Below are 24,925 nucleotides of genomic sequence, written 5' to 3' on the forward strand. Positions count from 1 at the left end.
TTATATTCAAAAGAATATTAAGATTAGAATAGACCCGATCTACAATAACTTATTGTAGACCCAACCTTCTAGTATACCATATGAATGTGATTATATCATACGAAATGTGATTATATTAATACAAAAGTGATTATATCATCTTGAAACTATTATGTAAATGTATCACTCAAAAGTGAATTTATCATTATAAAAAGTATCAAATAGTAAATTACATCATTCAAAAGATGATTTTTAAATTTTATCATCCTAAAGATAATTATATAATCTCATTAAATGGTTTAATATGAGATCAAAATATGACTCACAAAAAGATAATTATATCATCTACAAAAGTGATTATATCATCCAGAATGTGATTATATTATTTGAAAGTGTCAAATTTTGGGTCTACAATAATTTATTGTAGACTGGGTCCATACAAGATCAATTGTCAAAAGAATATAAGTTCAGATAAGTTCATACAAAATAGTACAACATAATTTTAGATAAGTTCAAATAACAAAATTTCAGACAAAATCAGATGAGCCAGAGCCTAAATTTAAGAAATACGCAGTACCATAATAAAAATGGAGAAATTTAATCAAAGAAAGCATTGGATTGAAATAACAAAACCAAGCTTGCTCATAGACTAGGCCTTTTCCTCCATCAATCAACAAAATCATAAAACTAGTTCCCAATATAGAAGCATCACTTAGTTACAACCGAAGTAGTACACTTGAGTAATGAAGTCTATTGACAGAAAACTCATGTTCTCGAACAATTTCTCAGTTTGTATCGGGTTTATCCCTTTTAAAAAAGATGTATAAAATTGTTCATTTAAACATAGCAAACACTTGTTTATTCCTGAGCCATAATGCAATCAATTGCTTGCTTGCAAATGCCAGTCATGGTTGCCTCAGGGCCATATACCTGCACATATAGATCGTTCAGGAAAAGAGAAAATTTACAGTATCGAATCATGTTGCCTCAGACCATTGTCATGTGGTCTAAGCTCAACTAATAAATCTATAACATCTGCAAATTCCTAAGTTTTTAAAACAAAAATGTTACCCAGATTCATTCCCTTTGCAGTATAGAGAAGTTGAATTTCACAACTCAGAGACTGAAAAACACTGTAAACTGTAGATATGAATAGCTTACCTCGATAGGGACCCCAAGCTCCTCACCAAGTGCACGCATTTTTTTAAGACCTGTTTGATAGTTTGGACCACCTCTTCTAACAAAAAGATTCATTCTTGCTGCCTTAAGTTTGGATTCCTGTCAGATAGTTCCCCGAAAAGAAGGGACAGAGTGTAAGAACTATAGAACAAAGACATAGTGCTCCGATTTTGGGATATGTGATTTGGGATTACCTTTTCTCTCAAGGCTCTAATGATTCCATTAAATGTAGCAGCGACATCAGTAAAGTTAGCAATACCCCCTCCTATCAATAGAGCCCTTTTACGACCATCAGGGTTTGCTGTGGCACACTGCAGCATAGAGATTGTTCTTATTTGTTTGACAGAACACCAACTAAGAGAAAATGATAAAGTATTCGACTAGCGTGAAAGCAATTTATGATAGAATCTTACATCAATAACTACTCGAGCATAGTTTAGGACCTCTTCTTCATTTGGAGCACCACTGTACTCGGCATAATTACCAAGTTCTGATGCATAACCTAAGTCTCCAACCTGGTAAAAATTAAAGGCATAAACACCTAGACATATACAAAAGTACAAAATAATGACAATGAAAGTTGCAGAGACGATATATTAGTTATGAACTTACGGTGTCAGCATATATAACACTTGCACCACCTCCAGCAACCATAGTCCAAATGCGTCCTTTTGGGTTCAAAATGGTGAATTTCAATGATGCACTTGTCTGCAAGGTAAAGGAAGCATTATATACTTAAATTGATACTTCAGTTCTAAAATAAGGCAGTGAAAAGAACATCATGTCGGAAAAAGGGGACATGTAATCCTTTAGAGTCCTCAATTATAAGACCAATTCTGATGGTAACATAACATTAGCAACAAACCACCATATGGCTTGTGGTATGTACTTCCTAACCTTAAATATGTCATATGACTCTAAACATGGGTTTGTTAGTAAAAAGTCGTTAAATTAACCTAATTTCTAGCAGTAAATGAATGAAATAAGGAAGTACAGGGCAAATAACGTATTAATCACAGACATTCCAAAAGACAGTATTCTAGCAGTAAAATGTAGATATAATATCATGGAACATACCTTCTCATCCAAAGAATGGATATAGTCTTCAGTAGAGCTTAAGACTCGGCCAAAAGGTAATGGGAACTCTATGTCGCCCCACCTACAAGTTGGAAGAAAGTAAACACATGGAAAAAATGTTTTCTGAAGATAAAACCCACCAGGATTTCTTGATTGATGTACATTAAGAAAACTTAGCCTACTTTTTAAAGTTCTTGAAAGCAGCAGTATCATCGAGTTCTCCCCTCATGTCCAATGGTAAAGGTTCCCCATTAACCAATGTAAAGGGATTCATCTCAAGGAAGCTAAAGTCCAGATCTGTAAGTCAAATAAATGAATGAAAATAAGGAGAAAAAAAAATTATTCTTAAGAAAAGTCCCATAATATTGATATCCAACAATAGTAAAAATTATAGCAAATGATAGAGCACAAACTATATAAAAATTCAAAGATAATGAAATAACATTTGATTATTTGTGTGGAAGTGTACTCAGCAAAGATAAACATGAATGCATATCATACCATAGAGCACAAACTATATAAAAATTCAAAAATAATGAAATAACATTTGATTATTTGTGTAGAAGTACTCAGCAAAGATAAACATGAATGCATATCATACCTTGGAAAACTTCAAAGACACCCTTGATGAAATCGCCAATTTTTCCTCGTGTCTGTAAGAATTAAAGATAATAAGCGCCAAAATAAGGTAAAATCATCACATGAAAAACAGTCTAGCACAATACAAAAGCTTAAAAAGACTTAACAAGCACAATTTGGTCTTCGTTATGTAGCTCACTAGAAATATTGAGTATTGACACAATTGTATCAAAAACATGATTACACAGATGGCATGAAATAAAAATTTATTTCAATACATAAAATTATATCCTTCCAGTTTTCAAATTGGCCGAAATTTGATGTGAACGGATGGGGCCTACCTCCAAAGGAAGTGTAGCAATCAGTGGAGCACAAGTCTCACTAGTCAAGGGTTTCTCTGTTGGCAAAAAGATGGTCTTAACCTGCACATTTCAAGCACCATAATAATACATGAGATGCTTAGTAGAGGATACTGTGATTGATTAAAGGAGCCCAAGTTTAGCTTAAGTTATAGTGTACCTTGTCCCAGTTCTCTTCAATTTCAATACCACCACACTCAGAGAAGCTAACAGTGCAACCGAGCCTTTCAGATACTATGGAGAGATAAAACTCTTGCTCGTGAGGGATAAATGGTTCAACGATAAATGTGGTAACAGGTGCCTTGCAACCCCCAACCTCAACCTGAAAGTAATCACTGACCGTGTTACAGCAAAATACCTTACATATGAAGCAATAATGAGCATGGACAAAAGTAGCAGTCTACCTCTTTCCCAATTCGTTCTTTCACAAACTCAGCAACTTGAGCTAAGTCCAAATTCAAAGCCACAAGACCACTCTTACCACGCTTACCAAAAAGCATATCTGGTTTCACAACCAATCTTGAAGACGAAAGCCATGTCTCGTCATTCACTAGTTGAGTGAAGTCTGTGGATCCTGTTACCTGGATAATCACAAACCAATTAACACTAATGCATCAAAGTAAACCTTAAGTGTATTCCTAGAGATCATTTATCTCTACAATTCTTCATAAAATAAAAAATAAATAAATGAATAAATTAAAAAAAAAAAAACATATAGCAGTAAAATTAGAGTACAAGTTCACAGTTAATTGAAAATTTGAACCCATCAGTTGCCAATTTTAAGCTCATAACTCAACCTCAATTCAATGATTCTCAAAAAGATCCGAGGCGATAAACAAAAAATAGTGGCAATGACAGAATTATAACACATCTAATACAATCAAATCCACAAGTTACACAAATTGAAGGAAATAAAAATGTCAACGAATTCCTGAATTTTCCTTCACCAAACAAACACCACACTGAAAATTGTCAATAAAATCTAACCAAATCAAAAACTGCATATATTCATAATCATGCATACATATAATTCTGATCAAATTCCAACCCAAATTGAAACTAACAATTTCCACAAAATTTAAGCAAAAAACAACAGATCAAATCAAATGAGTCAAATCAAAACCACCCCATCAAACAAAATAATCATAAGAACACATTGATCTACCCACATTAACAAATCATCAAAAGGGTATCAAAGATTCAATCTTTAAACAAAATTTAACACAAAAACAAAATAAAATTGGATGGAAAATGAGAAAGAATTATACTTGAGCAGAGCAAATGGGTAAATCGATGCCAGCAATTCGTTTAAGATGCTGCTTAAGAAGTCTCTTGGAATCATACTCTCTGATCTTCTTTCTTGCCATCTTCAAATCACAAATTACAGGAAAATGGAGAGAGAAATAGAGAGAGGTAGATGGGAGTTGTGGGTGAAGATTGAGCGGGCGGAAGTTGTTAGGTGCAGTGCTTTATTATTCAAAGTTTACTCAATATATTTGCGAGGACGCAAGGTAGATGAGCTGAGCTGTTAGCTGTGTGTATAAAATAAGATTTGGTTGGTTGGGTCATCACTCATCACACTCATCCATCCTGATCCATGAATCATGATCCATCTGCATCTCATTTAGGTTGACAAAGTGTAAACTTGTTCTCTTCACCTTATTTCAAAATTCGATTTATTTTATTGTGTTTGGCATGAGGGATATGGATTGAAATATAAATGTGAATTAAAAATTTAAAGATACTTCCTCCGTTCTTTTTTACTTGACCCGCTTTGACTTTTACACTATTCACCATTCCTCCTTTGACCGTCTTTTATGAATAATTTATAAGGAAAAATATGTTCATGTTGGATATTTTGAATTCGTCTCAAGAAGTACTATCATAATATATAACTTTTATAATTTTTACTTATGGAGAATTAAAGTTATTAATCGTTGAAGTTTTACATTGGCAAACGTGATAAAAGAAACAAGTCAAGTAAAAAAGAACAGAGGAAGTAGGAAAGAGTTGCAAGTGAAAAAAAAAATAGACATGCTATTTAATGTTTGATACTTTCTATAAGTTATGAATAAAAATGAGATATGTAGTAAAGTTACCAATGTGCCCTTAAAAATTCTTTTTTATTCTCCTTTCCTTTCTTCATTAAGGGCATATATGTATTTTTAATTTCTCAATCCTTATCCCTCCTCTAATCTCACCCCCTAAACCAACACACAAACTTTTAAAAAAATTGGGTGTACAATAAATATTGTACATCCATTATATAGATAACCTAAAAAGATTAAAAGTTACCCTTGAAATAAATAAAAGTTACCTCAATATGAGTTAAAGTAACCCAATTCAAATAAAAATTATCTACGCTTTATTAGTAAAGAATCAAATTTTAAATGACTAAAAATCAATTATTAGTCATTGAATGTAATTAAATTACCTTTATAAAATTTTTCTTGTTGTTGATTTATATAAAAATTGTATTATGCTTAAAGCTACCAAAAAAAAGACAAAAAGTTACCCTAAAATTAGCTAAAAGTTACCCTTATACTGCTCGATGTACACTAATATTAGTGTAAACCGGATGTATACAAAAAGTTTTTAAAAGCAACATTATACTTGTGTTCTCACCATCTCATTATCTCTATCCCTATCCCTATCCCTATCCCTATCCCTTATCCTTTTCCTTTTATTTCCCTAAGCCAACACTTAATTTGAATATTAGATTGGTTTAGATAAACTAAAAATATTTAGATACCATATTAAAAAAAAAATCTTAATTAAATGAGGTTATTGGGAAATAAAAAGAAGATTTAGGGTTAATTAAATATCCGTTGACGGACTTTCGTCAATAAAGGCTTTTAGTACATTTTTTTTGCATTGATATGGTAAAATTTAAAACTTGAGGCTTGCACTAAAAAAAAAAAAAAAAAGGGCCGTTTCTCTTGATTCTTTTTTTCCTAACTAAATAAATTCATATTCTTTTTAAGTCTTTCAAACTACACTATGGCCTTGTTTGGCTAAATATTTTATGGGAAGTTAAAATTTTCATAAATTTCATTTTCACCCTCTTGATTTGTTAACACAAAAAAGTGAAAACGGGGGCAATGAAAATTAATGGGAATTTTGACTTTTTACAAAATATAGGAATGCACTTACCTTACCCCACTTGATAAGCTGAAATTCACAAGGAAGGAAATTTACTTTCTTCATTCTTAACCAAATCAATTTGTTGTTTCAATAAAAAAAAAAAAATTAATTTGTTGAATTACCATGATTTTGACGATGAAATTTATTTCTCACAATTTCAAATTTCATGGGAATTTACACTTTCTTAATCAATCAAACGACTCCTATGAATTTTGACTACACTCTTCCACACTTGTTTAGTACAATAACAACATTCCCAAATACTTTGATTTGATTTTGCTTATTTATTACAAAGTATTTTGTATACATACTAAAAAAAGGTCTTATTAGATAATCCCAATTTTTAAAAACTTCGTTCTCCTCAATTTTTGATGTGAGAGCGCAAACATATACTGTAGTGATTTTACGAAATGGAATTACACAAACGTGTCCATCCAATGATCCAAAGACTCAACAACAAAGTGAAACTATTTTCAATAAAAAGAACATACTCGTAAGAAGTATTATAAAAATGACCAAATTACCCTCGAAAAACGATAAATAGCAAAGAGCCCTGAATAGATCAAAGGACAAAAGAGTGAAACATGTTAAGTTAGAACATTTGTCGGCTGTATTGTCGCCAACCTCAACTCAACTAACTTTGCTTCTTCTTCCTGAACAATCCCACCATTTTCATTTTCCATTTTCAATCCTAGAGAGAGAAATTCGTCTGAATTTTAGAGAGAAGAAAGAGAGATGTCAATGGGTATGGGAGAAACACATAAATATGGTGATCCATCATATTGGGACAAGAGATACAAACAAGATAAAACCCCTTTTGATTGGTACCAAAATTACTCTTCTTTGGCTCCTCTTTTTCATCTCTATTGTTCTCCTCCTCATCGCCGTCTTCTTGTCGTCGGTTGCGGTAACTCTTGTATGTCTTCTTCACCCATTTATCCAATTTTAATTTGAGTAATTGTATAATTTTATTGTTGTTTTTGTTGTGAGGCATTTGATCGTAAGGGATGTAGGAGAAAGATTTTTGTGGATGACTATAAGGAATAATCAATTTTGGTTTCTGTAGCCGACCCCACTTATGGGATTAAGGCTTTGATTTAATTTTGATGAATTTTGTTGAATTTTTGTTGTTTGGTATGATGTAAGAATTCTGATGATGGTGGGTTTATTGATTTTGTTTATACTACCTTCATTTCTTGTTATGTGAAACAAAGGAATGTTTTATGTCTCGCAAATAATGTCCTGTATTTTGTTGCAAATAAATAATAAGAAACAGAGGTAGTAAGTGTTTGAAATGGATGTATCAGTGTATGGTGTTACACCCACTTCAAATTTTGTTGTTGTTTGTTTGGATTATCATTTAATTAATTGGATTATGATGCCTTTTTGGGTAAATGGTTTTCGGGTTTTCATGTTTAGGCTTGAATATTTTCATTTTATGACCGAATGGTAATGAATGCTAAGCTTGTGAGAGCTTAATTTATTACTATTGCAAAAATCAATGCTAAAGCATGTGATAGCTTAAGTTGATTATTACTCCATCCATTCGTTATTTATAGTCACGTTGATAGTGTAATTTGATCTAGTTATCCATTAGAAAAATACCAGGGTTAAAAGGATTTAAGTTGCAAAGTTAACTCACCTGTCATTTGTAACTTTTAGTTCATTGAAGGATTTTGAAGCCTTAATTCACCTAAATTTTTCCATTTGCTTATTGACTTCCCTATTTCTAAAGAAAAAAGGCGTTATTGGAATAGGAAAAATCAATGGTAACAAGGAAATAGGAAAAACAGTACAAGTATATAACATTGTAATGCTGGTATTGTTAGCTGAAGTAAGGTGATGTATGTTACTAAAGCCAAATATATTTGCTATATGTTAGCGATTGTTCCATAATCCTAGCTTGATAGAGCTATTGCTGGCTAGGCTTTCCTCAAATGACTAAAACCTTAGAGTTGCTTTAAAAGTTACACTTATATGGCTGTTCATAATCATTGTGGTAGCTATATAGATGGTAACTAACGTATATTTGATAGAAACGAGAGAGGCAAACATATGGATATGATGATAAAATGACTAGAAAAGGACAACATTATGGAAAAGACACCTCATAAATTTGAGTTTGCTGCCGAGAGTACCCAGTAATTCTTACCGAGTACCTAAGACATAACTGATTTACTTAGGTCAATGATCAGCTCCCCCTTATTCTTCATAGATTTTCCTCCTCATTTTAGGCTAGGAAAGATGATTTTTTATTTTTAATTTTTTTTTTGGCTTTCCAAACAACACTTTATGGGAAAAAAACCCTTTTATGAAACCAGTGTAAGACTCCTCTAACTCAAGGTCCTCTTCTTCCACTTTTTAGCCTCTTTAAAATCACTTATCACAGATAATGGTTGTGTTATCACCCGATCAAACTTATTTCGAAAGTTGGTATTCACTTCTTCAGTCGTCATCCTTTTCTCATTGAGTGACGGAGGAAAATTCCATCTCCTTGATTATCCAAGAGCGCAATATATGATCCAAAACAGGCTGTTTGTCAGTGAATCCCCATTATTGGAGACATTCAAGTACTTGGCTTCTCCTACTCCACTTTTTCTTTGTCAGTAAAGTCTTTTCCATTTATAGAGATATACATTAGGACTTAGGGCTTGGAGAATATTTGACAATCTTAAAGAATGTATTCTCTCATTAGTTTATGTGAATCACATTTTGTCCCGCGTTTCTGTATTTTTAAAGACTTCTTTCATGAAATTGCCTATGAACTTGCCTGGTATTATATACGAAGTGTATACTTAAATTTATCTCTATGTTTTTGCAGCATTTAGTGAAAAAATGGCAGCTGATGGATATGAGGATATTGTCAACATTGATATATCTTCTGTCGTGATTGAAGAGATGCAGAAAAAATACTCGGATCACCCACAACTTAAGTGTATCCTTGTTATGTTATATTTATTTTTGTTTAGTTTTTATAAATAAAAACACTTACTGTATTTATTTTGTTTAGTATTTTAAAATAATAACAGTACGAGTTTTCGGGGTATTTGTTATTGATGGTGTAACAAAGTGTGGTAGGATATATGTGAGGTAAATTCAGGGGTCTTACTTGGCTATCACTTAACAACTTGGCAGACATTACTATGGATGTTTTAAAAATGGATGCCCTCGAAACAGGCTCTTTTGATGCAGTAATTGACAAAGGTATTTGTTTTACTTTCTGAAAAGTATCACAGTTGTCAAAAAATAAAAATAAAAATAACTCTGAAATACTTGTTCTCTTCTTTCTTCTGATTTGGCTTATTGATACTTCATTTCCAGGAACACTTGATACTATTCTGGTAAGTGTTGTTTGAGAAGTAATTTTTTTATTCATCAAGGGCCAGTTTCTTACAGCTTTTCTTTCAACAGTGTGGAAACAACTCAAAACCAAACTCCGCTAAAATGCTTGAGGAAGTTGGGCGGTACGTGTATTATCAAAGCTGTAAAGAACTATTGTTGTTCTCTGTTTGATTTTGTTTTGTATACATTGATCATATATTGAAGCAGTTATTTGATAAACTATAGGGTCCTCAAGGATAAAGGGGTTTATATACTGGTAATCTTGTCTTCTTTACTTTCTCCTTTCCCTTCAACCAAAGATTTAAATGCTATTTGAATATTAAATTTTCGTTTCTTGTTTGTAGTTAGATTTATTTCTTAAAAGTTTTCTTCATTAAAATCTTGGAATATAATTTGTTGGAAGTACACATATAGGCTTTCAAACTAGCCCTTGCTTTCGGTATCCTTTAGATGTACCTATAGTTGAAATTTGTCTTATTGTCGTTTGTCAACATTCACATCAATACAGCATTATTATCTCAATACCTATTGTTAGGCTCCTAACCATTCTCTTTACTGTTGTAGGTTACATATGGAGCACCCTCATACCGCTTATGTTATCTGAAGAATTCGTGCAAGTGGAAGATAAAGCTCCATGTGATAGGTTGGCAGAATCTTTATCAAAATGTTCTAAAATTTATCTTTCTTATGTTGCAAATTTGCAGTTATTGGTCATTATATATTCATTTGCATACTTATTGTATTATTTGTGTAAATATGTTATGTGCTCATCTAGTCTTTGGAATCTATTGGTAAGATTTGCTTCAAATGAGACTTTGGTCTAATTTTTTAAAGCTATCTCTCTCTTTTTGATTTTTTTTAAGCCATGCTGTATTAAATGTGGTTTGTTACATCTGTGCTTGATATTTATAGAAACTTGAAGTTACCATTGTGTTCACCTGCCAAAACCTTGGTAAATTGTGTACTTGAAGATATTAACTTAATGGTTTCGCTTGGGACTAAGGAGTAAGTTGAGCATTGATTTTTAAAACGGACTAGTATTGGTATTTTGTTATGTATTGAAGAATAATAGTGCATTCTATGAAGTTGCATATATCATTGATAAGAAAAGTTAGTCATATGGCATAGGAGTATGTTACAAGGTCTAACAATTATTCAAAAGACAATATTACCAAGAAGTGCATATAAATATGGAGAGACAGAACCCAAACGGAGAGAGAGAATCTACTTCATAAGTCCAAAGAAGATTCCATCCCAAAACCATATAACCATAGTAGTCCTTAGCCTTATAAAGTGATTAACTCTCTTCTTTTATCAATATGAGACACATGTGTTAATTGGAAAGGCTATACTTTACAGAATAATCGCCAGCTAAGGAATAATGACTTTAGCTTCAACTCATATTGTAAAGGTTTTACACTCACCAGTCCAAGGCAAGTTGAAAATATCAACTAACTAAAGACATTGAAATCACAACACTAAGCCAAAGGGTGGTTTTTTTTTTTTTTTTTTTGTTGTGGGGGGGGGGGGGGGGGGGTCTAGCTTCTAGAACTAGATGATAATCTGAAATTTTGAAAATGCAATCCTACATGCAAAAGGATCTTAAATTAGCCTTAAAACAGAATATTCTTATTCCTTAGGCAATAAGAAAAATTTGTGTTCTCTAAGGAAATGTAATAACTATCTTCCACTAGGACATGTTCCTAAAATTTCTAAAACAATCCGAAGTACCAAAATTTGTGTCTAAATATGAAGCTAGCCAAAATGTTTATTGACTCAAGAAATTACTTGAAGGGCTTTTGGTGGCTTTGGTGCTCATGCAGCCAGTTACTAGCTAAGCTAGAAGATAGCTATGAGTCGCGGAAACATTAATAACTACACATTGCCTTGCAGTGTGTTTTGATACAATTAAAATAGTGTATCTATAAGAAAAATATTTATGAACAAAGCTCTATAGAGTATAGACTGTGTGCTGGGGCATAACACACCATACTAACGCTAATACATGTACCAAAATACTTTTATGAGTCGCGACAGACATAAGATATAGTAATGAGTGAAGACAAAAAAATGGCTTCTTCACCCCTCTTTATCTTTTCCAATGCTCTGCATCAATGCATAAGGATTTTTTTACATTATTTCCACTTAAAATAAGCACAATTAATAAGATTAATTCAATAGAGGACTTCTCATGAGGGATATTTGTAAAACTTAAATTCTGTTGGCGTTTTGTGATGTGAAGATTCACTGATCAATCCAGTGCATTTACGTATTGTTTGTTCATAATGACTTTGCTGTTTTAGCTGTTTAAGAATACTCCCTCCGTCCTTATTGATAGTCCCTTTTGGCCAAATTTTAGTCCCAAAATGTTCACCCCATTTATTTTTTCCAACAACCATTGATATTAATTTTTTTATCAAGATTCCCTCCAATTTGCAGCAATATTTGTGCAAATTTAATTTTCCCATGTAAAGTTTGTTTTTCCATATACTTTTATTACTTTCTTTCTCTACTATTTTGCATACCCAATGTAAATTTACCTTTCTTATGTACTTTTACTTCTTATTTATAGTTATTAATCCCGTGAAAATTGCCCATAAGGGACTATCATTAGGGGACGGAGGGAGTATCTGTATATCTTATGAACTGAGTTTCAGCATAGAAAGGATTTGCCCTGCTTCTGCTAGTTTTCTGCTGGTCCATAGAGATAAAAGATTTGGATATCCATTCAACCACACAATACATTGTTTTAAAGAAAAGTTACGTTGAAACCGTAACTTCATTGTTGTCGAGCATTCCATATGGAGCGTGTTTTGTAGCTGAATTATGAATATACATTTCCTTGAGCATTCTGTTGTAAGAAAGTGTTGTTTATTATTCGCTACGCTTACCTGAGAAGTTTATTGTTTTCACTATTTTACATCACTTGTCGAACATGCGTATGCAGAAAAAACAATTCCTGGAGTGAAAGAGGAAAAACAGAAATGGGAGCTTACAAAACCTATTCCCTAAATCAGAAGGGGAAAAACTTGGAAGATTTCATTGGGGCCAGTCCAGATGTTCATTACGTATATGTTTGTATTAAAGTGAGTTCTTAGCGTTGCCTCACAGATTTTCTAATGATAATTCATTTTCTACATTTGATTTCTAACAATTTTCTCCAATAGGATGATTCTTTGGAACGTGGACAATTAGACGACTCAGTAGATGGGTGTATTAAAGTGAGTTCTTAGCACTGCCTCAGAGATTTTCTAATGATAATCCAGTTTTTACATCTTCCGATTTCTAACAATTTTCTATAATAGGATGATTCTTTGGAACATGGGCAATTAGACGAGTCAGTAAATGGGTGAAACTATCTTTGTGCTCAGTCAGGAGCGCTTCAGCTATACTCTAATACTCTACGGTAGCATCCAGTTGTACCTGTTATGTACATCTGCCTGACTGATGTGTTGCAAGAATTAGAGCTAGAAACAGCTGAGATTATCTGTGTTGTTAGAGCTTTTGCAGTTGATTTTTATATCTTTTCTGATGATTTATATGTCGAATTTCATATGCATATATTGAATTCGTATATAGAGAAGAAAGGACCTCCACAGACTTAGATGAGAGTGAAGCTGAATACTTGTATGAAATTATTGACTCGCGTTAGATTATATTGTATTATCATATTTATAAAGGCTTGGTAGATTTGCATGGCAGGCCTATTCCTTCTTCCTCACTTGCACCTTAATATTTGGTTGTCTTAGAGTGTGATTTCTCACCTTCTGGAGTAGTGTAGTGAAATTTCGATATTTGGAGTTGGTATTTTTGCTCATTCTCGATGATTTTTTGCGATATTGTGGATTTATTACAGGATTTACAAGGCTTTGGAAGAAGGAAAAGAAAAAAAAAACCTAGTTTAGGGGGATTATGAATTTCTGGTAGAGACTATATTCCATAATATTTAACCCATTTGAGTTTTCATAATTTTTTATGCATAATACTGATATTCGGAGCAATATTTTCAATTGTTGAAAGGTTACTTATTTGAAACTACATATTGAGAGAAATCTAACATGATCTCATACAAATATGTTTTTTCTATAAATTGGTATATATACATATGGTTAATGTCTCTTTTCGAATGGTATTCTAAACGTTGTAATAAAAAAAATAAAAAATAAAAAATAAAAAATAAATAAAAGAAATGAGAGTAATCTTATACCTGTAATTTAAAATTTCTCCCGTACAATTGTTTATTTATAAATTCTAACAAAAGTCAACAGCTTTACTAATTTAGGCATCACAAGAATCTTAACCAAAGTAGCTAAAATAAGGTTTGCACTAGAGCTTTTCGTATTTTATTAATACAAGAGCATATTGCAAATTATATAAAATAAATAAATGATGAGAAGTAAAAATATATGATTGTATCCAATTATTTAAGTTAAACAATATTGTCGTCAAGTTTTCACTTTATTCTCTAATCTTATAGAGTAATAGCGTAATACCAAATTACCAATACTAATCAAGTAATCATGAATGATGGAACATTATATTGATGAATCTTGGCTGTAACGATAATGATATGTATGTAATACAAGAAAAAGGTCGGACAATCCCCACTAAAAATGTCACACCAACTCCAACCATTATAATATGACATTTATGTAAACGTTGGGATGTTGGGTATCATATGGTCCTATATAAAAGTGTATAGTCTATCTCTTTTCGTCTCATAGACTATAGTATAAATGTATAATTACTATTCTTGATACTTATCATGTAGCATAGTTTTAGAAAATAAGTTAATACGGAGTATTTGATTATTAATTGTTGTTTAAGTGGATGCGATGAGAGTTAAATGATTGTTTTTTTTAATGGAATGTGATTAATATATATATATATATATATATATATATATATATATATATATATATATGTATATATATTAAAATAATAGTAGAGCCAAAAATAGAACGTAAAGAATAATATGTAAAGCTTAAAAGAGTAAAAGAGGAATTTAGGGATGAATGTTATTTTTTCTTTACACAATTTTATAAGGGATCTCAAATTCTCAAGCTACAAGAATTCAAAAAAACTTTAATCATATACACTAAAACCTATTTATGTGATTTTTCATAAAAAAATAATTCATTACTTGTAAAGTTGGGACGATGAAATTGAACCCGAACTCACAGTTAGAAGGTGAGAGCTCTACCATTAAACCCTCACTTGATTCTTTCTACTACGGAGTAGTATATAATTAAAGTCCTATGAGCTATGCTGCTACGACCACATAATTGATTGCTACATTAATTGTTAAATGAAAAAACTTTAGTGATGACAAATGAAAATTATTGCCTTATCATGCAAGGGAGTCTTGATTTTTCTAACCAACATACTCCTTAGACATGGCCAGCTAATTCATTAAGGATACCTTCTTTTCTTCTCTCTTTTTACCAACTAATTATACTTCCCCTTATTACTTGCAAACCTTTGCGTAGGTTTCTCAACTAAAATCATACATTTTTCCTCTTATTTCTTACAAAAAATGAAGAAGGGTGCATATGTACTCATATTCTTGGTTTGGGCTTTCATCACCATTGTCACCCCTACTCTTGTTCAATGGTCCTTTGTTGCTGCTGACGAGGCTCAGGCTCAGGCTCAGGCTCAGGCTCAAGTTCAGAATCAGGCTACCGCGCCATCAATAGAAGGTATGGAGTGACCCTTTAAAATTTGTTAGTGTGTTGTTCATCTTCAGCATAATGTGGTTCAGTTTAAGTTATGGTGTACACATATATAAAGATTAATTAAAGAGTATGCATAGCTCTATAATAGGTTGTCACTATGAAAAATATGCGCTTTTTGAACCAAAACTCTATGTTGCTAACAAGGGGTGAGCATTACTCTTATTGTTTGGTAGTTTGCTATGAAAATATGCACGTTTTGAACCCAAAACTCAACCAAAACTCTATTTTGCTAACATTCAAATAACTTTTGTTGGTATGTTTTAATGTTTAATTATATGATGTGCTAAATTTTTTGAGAATTTCTTTTCAGATAAGCCTAGTGATGAAGAAGGAACAACAGTAAGACAGTACAGAAGAATGCTGGTGCTGATTGACGGAATCAATAGACGAAACGTGCCACTGGCAGAGCCAGCAGTATCACCTGATTCAGAAGTCCAGCAAACTGCAGCATCACAAACGCAACCATTCGAACAAGGGGCAGAGAGATGGACCGTGGACATCATGTCTGAGACCTTACCATTCATCTACTAAGGCGACGATTATGTAAACTATGGACATCAAGTACTGTTAGATGATGCATGATTAAATTGTACATAATATACTAATTTTATATTCCATTTATTATAATTTTGATCACGATGTAGGTGTTGTTAAATAGTGCTCTGCAAATAAAACAGATTCAATACAAAATCGTAAAAAATGTTCTGAAAGTTTGTGACTTTTGACCATTAAAGTCTTTAAACATAAGTCACAATGAATTATGGAGTATTTAGTGAAATTGGTATTATCAGATATTTCGTTTTAAGTAACCATGAATTAGTACTCGATCACTTCATAAAAAATGTAACAATTTCGTACTATAATTTAGAATTATGAATTAGTCTGGTTTACTTATGCATCAAATCTAGTCCAAGTTTCTTACCTAACAATGAAAGAAGCAATGATTATCTTGAAACATACTGAAGTTAACTAACATACGTTCAAAAAAGTAGATAGCAGTTATATTTTACAGTACTAGCTAAGAGCCTAAGAACAAAATTGTTTACATTTGAACTTTTTAATGCCTTACATTTACAAAGAAATGTCAAAAACTGACCCGACCCTAGTTAGAACCAACCTAAACCAAAGTGATCGTGTGGGCACACTAATTTAACAAGACTTAAATCCGACTAGACCACCGTGAGCAGCATAGCTGCATAATGAGTTGAATATTTGATACAGGGCATCAGCAGAGGAGCAGGACTCCCAAACACATAATAATCGCCTGAAGTATGATTGATGGCACCCAACTACTACCAGCAGCACCCATATCGTTACCTGCACCCAGCCAGCAAGAAAGCAAAATTATTACTCATATTAAGAATATATGTGCATGTTATCTAGCACTTTTATTTTGATTATATTAGTAAAATTGCATTAGTAAGTGCATTAGATGTTGGCCTCTTCATTATGTTGCCCCCAACCTGCTGGCAACCCTTTAATTTCAATATCTAATTATTTTTTAATGTTCCCGCCATCCGAATTTAAATCAATTAATTAACAAATACGGAGTAATCACAAATTTACAATGTATCTAGACCTTCAATATTTTATTTTGAATTTTCTTTTAACTATTTTAGCTGCAAATTGAACTAGTATAGCCCTTAAATTTTCATGAAATTAGCTTATTTTTTATGATCACCCTAGTTGGCAAGCAAAGTAGGATTGATCCCACAACCTTGTAAGATAGTACAATTCTTATTAATAGATCAAACATTATTTGATATCATACACACCCACACACATACACATAATCCTTTCTCTTGGGAAGAAACTGTCCATCTTTGTGGTTTTTTAAAATACACAAAGATTTTTGGTCAAGAAAAATATTGCTTTGATTAAAATGTACTTGTATATAATTAATAGATTAGTTTTATATTGTAAATCACCATTGCAAATTTGCAATAAAGTAATACCTCCAATATTATGTGCAATATTAGAATATTTTAATATCTTACAAATAATGACACAAAGTTGCACATAACATTTAACAGAGGTATTATTAGATTATCAAAAGTTTGATATAAAAATGTAAGGGGAACTTTTTTTTAGGTAGGATTGATTTAGTATTTAAAAAGTAACTTTTTGTTCATTTGCTTAATTGAAATCTTCTAATGTGCAAAAATATACAAGTATTTAAAATAAACCTATCTCTAGATATACCCGAATGCATAATAGAGGTACTACATAGATTAAACTTATACTTCATTATATGAGTTTAAATCCATTTTGGTTAGGACAAGTGAATGAGGAATTGGTAAAAGCACAAACAACAGGAGATCTGGAGAAGCCATTTTATTAGCAACCCTTTTCTCTCTTAAAGTAAAGTCAATAATCATCAAAATCCGGCACGCTAGCTAGGATAAAGTTCACTAGCAAGTAGCAACAGTAGAAACAATTGTATTTAATTCAAAGTTTCAATTGTAATTAGTCAAATTAAAAGGCTAATTGTGGGAAGTTCATGAAAATAATATAGTAATGACATAAATTAGGACAGAAGAGTAAGCAATAATTTAAACATACCACATTGTCTAGTAGAGTTGTTAGAATCAGGGCAAAGGCAGAGCAAGGCTTCAGTTTCAACATCAAACCCACAATTCCCTCCTGATTTTGTACACCTCTCACACCCCATATCCGGCACACTATAGCTAAACTTCAACCCATACGACCAATCCATAGGCGACGCTCCCTTTAATTTATCCACGTCATAAAAACTTGTAAAATGCGTACAATCTAGAATATCCATACTCATCACCTTTAGGGTGCTATACCCCGTAAAACAACATGGGGACGGGGGCATCCCATTTCCCCCAGCTGGTGCCCACGTCCCTGTCCCTACCCCCATCCCACCTCCCCCAATTGGTGCCCCCGTCCCCGCCCCCATCCCACCTCCCCCTATTGGTGCCCCCGTCCCTACCCCCGGCCCTGCCCCATCCCACCTCCTCCAATTGGTGCCGGGGGTCCAGCTCCCATCCCGCCTCCCCCAATTATTGTTGCTCCGGTCCCTACCTCCGGTCCCGCCCCCATCCCACCTTCTCCAACCGGTGCCCCCGGCTCTCCTTCCATCTCAGTTTTCCCCACCCCCGGCCCCGCCCAACCCCAGTTCCCACACCCACTCCCGCTCCTGGCCCCATATTACCACCACCACCACCATAGCCGCCGCCACTACCACCAAAGCCAGTATTATTATTATAACCAAAATTATTATTATTATTCCCACCACCACCACCATAAAAGTACCCTGCAGGACCAGTATTATTACTTGCACCAGGGTTAACCAACCCACCTGTAGTAAAAATACGAAACGAATTGCAAGAAGAGTATAACTCCTGACACTTATGACCAGCAAACTCAAAACAAAGAGAGCTAAACCGATGAAGAATCGGAGAATCAATAGAGCAGTTCAATAAAGCAAACACAGTATCAGGTGAAGGAGGGATAATAGCGTACTGAATATCCGTAAGACGAACATCATGATGAGGTTGTAGTACGGTACATGTAGACATATCCGGGTCGTAAACCGTAAGAGTTTGTGACTTATAGTCTACGGACTGAACTTTGTAGTTGCCATTTGGTGTGATGAAGAAGAGGGAAGTTGACGAGGTGTTGCATGTGAACATGTTGCGGAACTGCGGTGCACCGCACCCGTCGTCGATGCTGAAGGGGTAGTGTATCGGTATCGTGCCGCATTGCGAGCGGCATTCCGAGGAGGATGGGGTGAGGAGGTGGAGGAAGAGGAGGAGGAGGAGGGTGAGGGAAGATGTGGGGTGGAGAGGATGATGCATTGCTTGTTTGAGAGTGTAATGTTAAAAAGTGTGAAAAGTGTTGAGAGTATTTTGTTAAAGAGATTGTTCACCACTCATCAAAAGGGTTTGTTTTTAGTACTAGATTTTGAATTTGAAAGGATATTTCACTATTAGAAACTGTTGAAATCAAATTTTTATTGCTGGTAATAGTTAGTAGTTCTTACAATGTATGAACCTCGTTTTAGTATAATGGTTGCATTATGAATTTGACACTTTTTATTTAGTTTTACTCCCTCCCTTTTTTAAATACTTGCTTCATTTCTCCCTTAGCGGAGTTTTAAGAGAAATTGGAGAAAAAAAATAAAATATGAAGGTACTGGGAGGTGGAAAAAAAAATTGTAAAAAACAAAAGTAGTGGAGAAAATTAGAAGAGAGAGAATATAGAATTAATAGAATATGATTCATAGTGGGTCCACTAGGTGAGGAAAAGTAATTAAATATTGTAAAACCTTTTCAAATAAGAAAATGGAGAAGTATTTAAAAACGACCGAAAAAGAAAAGTGGAACAAATATTTAAAAACGGAGTGAGTAATTAATAATTTGTTTGGAGTAAATCACTCCGTATGTAAATAAAGGGTAATTATGTAAGCTTTTCTAGTTTCGTTTCATAATATATTTTTCAAACACTATAGATTTTTCATTTTTTTTACTAGTACATTAAATTTAGCAAGTTAATAGACTCAAGATTTTTACATTAATCAAGCGTGAACGACTAGTGTAACCATTACATATGAAACAAAGGGATTAGTATGATTAAGCTAGACTAGTAAAAGAGAGGTGAAAAGTTGAAAAATTACATAGATTTGTGTTGAATTTGTATATAGGTTGTCGTGGTATTGGAGAACAGCAATAATATGAATATGTGTTGCGTTGAGCTTTGTGAAAGTTTCTTTGATGGAGTGTATTCTTTTTGTCCTCAACCCACTTTGATATGTGGGCCATGGGGAATCAATATATTGGCCTTGTTTGGCAAATGGTTGTTGACGATTGACTGTTGGCTGATTTACTTGGCTTGTTTGACCAGCTGGTATGTTTGGCTGTTTATAATGGCTTTTGAATTTGACTGTTAAAGCTGACTGTTTATAAAAGTGTTTGGTAAATTAATTGTTATTAGTTGGATGTTTATTAGATAATTTGTGGGTCAAAAGCCAACAAAAAAGCTACTCAAAGCAGTTTTTCATTTTGGCTTAAAAGCCAACTTTTTCACTGGCTAAAAAGTCAATTACCAAACACAATTTTTGGTTGTTTAACCTCATAAAAAAGCCAAAAGCTAACAAAAAAGCCACCCAATAAGCCATTTATCAAACATGACCATTGTAAAAAGTAAAAGTAGTTTATTTTGTTCTCTCTCAATTTAGAATAAAATTTTTACATTTCAATCTTTTATAAGATTCAAAAGATTATTTATAACTTTGTTTATATTTCTAATAAAAATAAAAATTTACATTCAAACAAACAACACTTATCACATCATTTACATTCAGTGGCGATGATTTTCTCGTAGTGCTTTAAGAGTTGTTTGGTTGACAATATTACGGAGTACAATGCATATGAACTCTAATTTTCTAAGAAATAAAAATTAGAAAGGTTATTTGGTTGACATAAGCATATAAGTGAAATTTAATTAGAAGGAAGATTTATTTCCTATAAAATGACATAAGTTGCTTCTCTAGATGCATATATTTGCCATAAGAATTACAACTTCTAATGCTCAAGAAAACAACTCATTCAATTAAGAAAACACATAGAAATTGCAAAGGTAAGAAACAAGTACGAAATAACATCTTAAGTGCAACCAAACGATCACTATATAAAAAAAAATATACGAAATAATATTTTAAGTGCAACTAAAAGATTACTCTTAACTGAGTGGCCCATATCTTGTTAGCAAATGCATGCCCAATTAGCCACTCAACTCAAGTACTCAACCATACCCGAACTGAATTTGCATCTGAACATATAACCAAAAACAAGCTTGGGAACTATCTTGCCACACTAGAAGCCAAAAAGGTGCCCTATTTTCAATCTAAACTCTGCAATAAACAGAAGATAAAAGACAACGCTATCTTCGTAAAGGTAGGGACGCAATTCCGCAATTTCTCCCCACTTTTGACTTTTTTTTTGACAATTAATGTGTTCCATTCACACCCAAACCTTAACTTAAATGTTCTAATGATCTAAACATGCGTGCATAAGCTTGTTTTTTTACTCGTAGAGCAAAAATTAATCAACTTTAGCTATGTTTTTGAAATTTTATGGCAATGTAAGTTTATACTATCAAAATTGATAATTTTGTTGTACATGCTAATCAGATAATTTAAAATGTCTCTTTTAATAGAAAATTATTATATACACCTAAAGTGTAAATAAGGGTATTATTCGCTCATTTTATTATTAAATAAGCAAACAAATTAAATACCCTTGAATGCATCATACACCCGACTGCATATAACAATAAAAATAACATAACACATTAACAAAGTAGTACTTCTATAGTCGTATTTCATAATTATATGTAGCACAAAAGGTAGGAAGGACAACTACTTTGGCCTTTTAGGTACATACCATACAACTTACAACAATCCTTTGTAGTTTGGTTGCCATTAAGATACATTTTTTTTTTTACCGTTTATAAAAAACATAATATATATAGCACCATACCATACTCGTCAAAAGTAACTTACTACGAACACATTATTCATATAGACCGATATTCATCACATTTCCATGCATATATATATATGCTAGGATGTTGTGGCTTGCATATTCATGACAAAGCTAGACGACATGCGGCTAGACTTTAGTGAAGCGAAGGTAGCCCTTCTTGGAAGGAAGATCAGTGGTCTCAAACCCTTGAGGAAACATCTCCTTGGCTTGATCATTGTTGACACTTGGAGAGATCACGACCTTCTCGCCGGGTTTCCAGTTAACAGGTGTGGCAACCTTGTGCTCTGTTGCCTTCTGCAGCGAGTCCAATACCCTCACCACCTCGTCCATGTTCCTTCCTGTTGTTGCTGGGTATAGGAAACTTAGCTTCACCTACACGCATTTTTAACACAAATAAAATCAATTGTAATTTGTTATAGACTTATAGGTTAAAGGGGAGTACTTACAAAGGGGGCGCCCCAGGCAATCAGCCTGATTGACGAAACTTTGTCAATCAGTTGCTTTTGTGGGCCCGAAACTTTGTCAATCAGTTGCTTTTGTGGGCCCCTCTTACCAGATAAATTAATTAAATATTGCTGAAGGCTACGGTGTTAACTAACGTCTGGTTTTTTTAATTTTTTTTATTTTATTTTTAAAACCATCTTCTCCTTTTGAGAATCTCCAATCTTCCACCTGCAGGCTGCAGCACACCAGCACCACCATAGGCTCCATAGCCGCCATCTGGTCCATCACCGTACCATTAGATCTTCCACCATCCGAAACCCATCAGATCCACCACCATCTCTCCGCCTTCTGCCGGTTAAACCCACAAAATCCTTCCCGTCGTCCTCCTCTTTTTCCTGTCGTCCTATCCTTCCTCAACAATGGCCGCTTCGCGGCAAAACAAAAAAACACCCTACTAGGAAAGAGTGTAAATTAGGGCCATATCAACCCCTTAGGGAAAGCCTTCCATTCGCGTCAGCAATTTAAACTGCAATAAGCTATGGTGCCGCCGTGCCGTGAAGGAAGAAGTGAGGTTTTCAAATTCTGGTTTCTAGGTTCTGGTTTTATATTACTGTTTGTTTGACTAACCTTACATTTGCCTAGTTATGTTTGTGCTAACAACTTGACAAGAGTACCCTTACAATTTATGACTGAAAAGACAAAATTAACCCCTGATTTGCACAAGTTGTGAATCAGCCTGATCAAGTTGAATTTCCTCACTTATATAAAAGACATTCAAGGCCAAATTATAGGTACCAGACTACCGCCAGTTATTAGGCTATTAACCAACTAAACTAGTCAACATATACTTATTACAGTGTAAGATTTGTAACAACAATTTACTTGTTTAAAGAGTTTTTTCCTAAGCTAAACTCTAAAGAATTTTAATATGAAGTACTTATAGTTGTACATAGCATATATTGTTAGTTGTTACCAATTTATACTTAAAAAATGATGCATTTTAGCGTCATTCACAAGTAATTTATTTTATGAAGTCAGATGGTCTTTTGACACCCCTACTTACCCCTAGTTAGAAATCTTGGATTTGCCAACAATTGTTACATATTTGTATCATAATATGTATGTACAAAAATCCAAAGACACACAATAATTCTATTCATCCATAATATTTAAGAAAGCTTTGCAACAAAAAAAAAATAAAAAAAAATAAAAAAATAAAAAAATAAAAAAATTAAGAAAGCTAAGTTAGAAAAATTTACCAACTTATCAGGACCAACAATATGTAAAGCACGAGAAGGAAGTTGCTGTCCATTGGAGCTTTTCTCATCAGGATCCACCATATTTAGCTGCTTTATTATCTCCCTCTTTGGATCTGCTATTATTGGGTACGTCACCTTATGTCCTCCCTAATCAATGGAAAAACGTAATCCCTCAACTCAATCCAAATTAAATTAAATTAAATTAATAGACACGTTGATAGTAATAACGTGACAAATAAATTTAAACGGAAATTAAAACATGTGTAGACGATAAGAGTATAAATAATAAAAAAAAACCATACGGAATAGGCTTCGACGTCCTTGATCCACTCTTTGTGAGAGGAAATATCATCACAAGATAAGCCCAAAAGCTTGGCCCCTCTCTTCGAGAACTTATCAGCATAAGCTGCCATCATTCCTAGTTCCGTGGTACAAACCGGTGTAAAGTCACCTAGTTCAAATACACAATTTTAAGTACATACATACATAATTAGTTTATTTAGAAATAACAATAATGACTCAAATTGAATAAATACATGAGCAAGAACCAACAACAATCAAAGCCTTAATCATATCCCAAAAATATTGTTGGCTACGTAAACCAAGATTTGATCTATTACTCGCTAGCCATGACCCTCTATTTCAACTTTTCAAGTGGTCATTAAATTTTTTAATTTATTTTTTTATGTGATCTTACTAATCTATGCATGCACTTCTTTTATTCAACTAAATTGTCTACTATCAGTGTATCATACCTCTTGCTTTTTTATTATTTGCAGCAAAAAAATATTAAACAGAGGTAGTAAATTATCTGATAACAACATAATCTATTATACTCTCGAGTATACATAAATCTAGGCTGAAACCGGGCTAGGGTGCTCGTCTCGCCTAGCCTAGCCTAGCCCAGCCCCATCTCACTTATGATCTGATCAGCTCTACAACAACTAGTAATAAGTTAGTAAAACAGCAAAGAAATAGAAAAAAACCTGGATGAGAGAAGAAAATGGTCCAGCTATCAGCAAAGTAGTCATGAAGCTTGAATTTGCCAGTGGTAGTCTCTACTTCTAGGTTTGGCACCGCATCTCCTATTGTTATTCCTGGCATTTTTTTTTTCCTCTTTAATTTTGTTGTACTCCAAACTATTGAATTTAAATTGTAGTTGATCAAACTAAGAGTTTGGTGTACATATATATGTAGAAGAGAAATTTATATAACGTGGTATAAGCTAAGAAATTGCTAGGTGCATGTAGAGAACGTGGCGGATGTAGATGTGTGGTGGCTCCTTTGCATGGTCTTGAGTGTTGATTTTTTATTTT

At 33.3% G+C, this 24,925-nt stretch overlaps 5 protein-coding genes and 1 pseudogene across 5 annotated transcripts; 2 read left to right on the forward strand and 4 right to left on the reverse strand.

Moving 5' to 3' along the window:
* Window positions 1-561: 561 nt before the first annotated feature.
* LOC110722057 (ATP-citrate synthase alpha chain protein 2) lies at window positions 562-4,687 on the reverse strand. Its single transcript, XM_021901294.1, has 12 exons — window positions 4,442-4,687; window positions 3,578-3,754; window positions 3,334-3,495; window positions 3,156-3,236; window positions 2,837-2,888; window positions 2,418-2,532; window positions 2,236-2,317; window positions 1,771-1,866; window positions 1,572-1,673; window positions 1,353-1,469; window positions 1,141-1,257; window positions 562-909 (listed from the first exon to the last, which is right to left on the reverse strand). The coding sequence occupies exons 1-12, from the start codon at window positions 4,538-4,540 to the stop codon at window positions 838-840; spliced, it is 1,272 nt and encodes a 423-aa protein (XP_021756986.1). The 5' UTR covers window positions 4,541-4,687; the 3' UTR covers window positions 562-837.
* Window positions 4,688-6,881: 2,194 nt separating this feature from the next.
* LOC110722001 lies at window positions 6,882-13,264 on the forward strand (annotated as a pseudogene).
* A 1,674-nt stretch (window positions 13,265-14,938) lies between these two features.
* On the forward strand, window positions 14,939-16,100 carry LOC110721979. The gene is made up of 2 exons (XM_021901210.1): window positions 14,939-15,358; window positions 15,705-16,100. The coding sequence occupies exons 1-2, from the start codon at window positions 15,196-15,198 to the stop codon at window positions 15,923-15,925; spliced, it is 384 nt and encodes a 127-aa protein (XP_021756902.1). The 5' UTR covers window positions 14,939-15,195; the 3' UTR covers window positions 15,926-16,100.
* Window positions 16,101-16,325: 225 nt separating this feature from the next.
* Window positions 16,326-18,317, reverse strand: LOC110722003. Its single transcript, XM_021901225.1, has 2 exons — window positions 17,957-18,317; window positions 16,326-16,711 (listed from the first exon to the last, which is right to left on the reverse strand). Exons 1-2 carry the CDS (start codon window positions 18,315-18,317, stop codon window positions 16,620-16,622), a joined length of 453 nt encoding a protein of 150 aa, XP_021756917.1. The 3' UTR covers window positions 16,326-16,619.
* Window positions 18,318-18,373: 56 nt separating this feature from the next.
* Window positions 18,374-19,434, reverse strand: LOC110722058. The gene has a single exon (XM_021901295.1). It carries the CDS (start codon window positions 19,216-19,218, stop codon window positions 18,439-18,441), a length of 780 nt encoding a protein of 259 aa, XP_021756987.1. The 5' UTR covers window positions 19,219-19,434; the 3' UTR covers window positions 18,374-18,438.
* Window positions 19,435-21,705: 2,271 nt separating this feature from the next.
* On the reverse strand, window positions 21,706-24,810 carry LOC110722059 (1-Cys peroxiredoxin-like). The gene is made up of 4 exons (XM_021901296.1): window positions 24,596-24,810; window positions 23,912-24,060; window positions 23,610-23,756; window positions 21,706-22,278 (listed from the first exon to the last, which is right to left on the reverse strand). The coding sequence occupies exons 1-4, from the start codon at window positions 24,711-24,713 to the stop codon at window positions 22,033-22,035; spliced, it is 660 nt and encodes a 219-aa protein (XP_021756988.1). The 5' UTR covers window positions 24,714-24,810; the 3' UTR covers window positions 21,706-22,032.
* Between the last annotated feature and the right edge of the window lie 115 nt (window positions 24,811-24,925).

The sequence above is a fragment of the Chenopodium quinoa genome, unplaced genomic scaffold, assembly GCF_001683475.1.
Source record: "Chenopodium quinoa cultivar QQ74 unplaced genomic scaffold, ASM168347v1, whole genome shotgun sequence".
Taxonomy (NCBI): domain Eukaryota; kingdom Viridiplantae; phylum Streptophyta; class Magnoliopsida; order Caryophyllales; family Amaranthaceae; genus Chenopodium; species Chenopodium quinoa.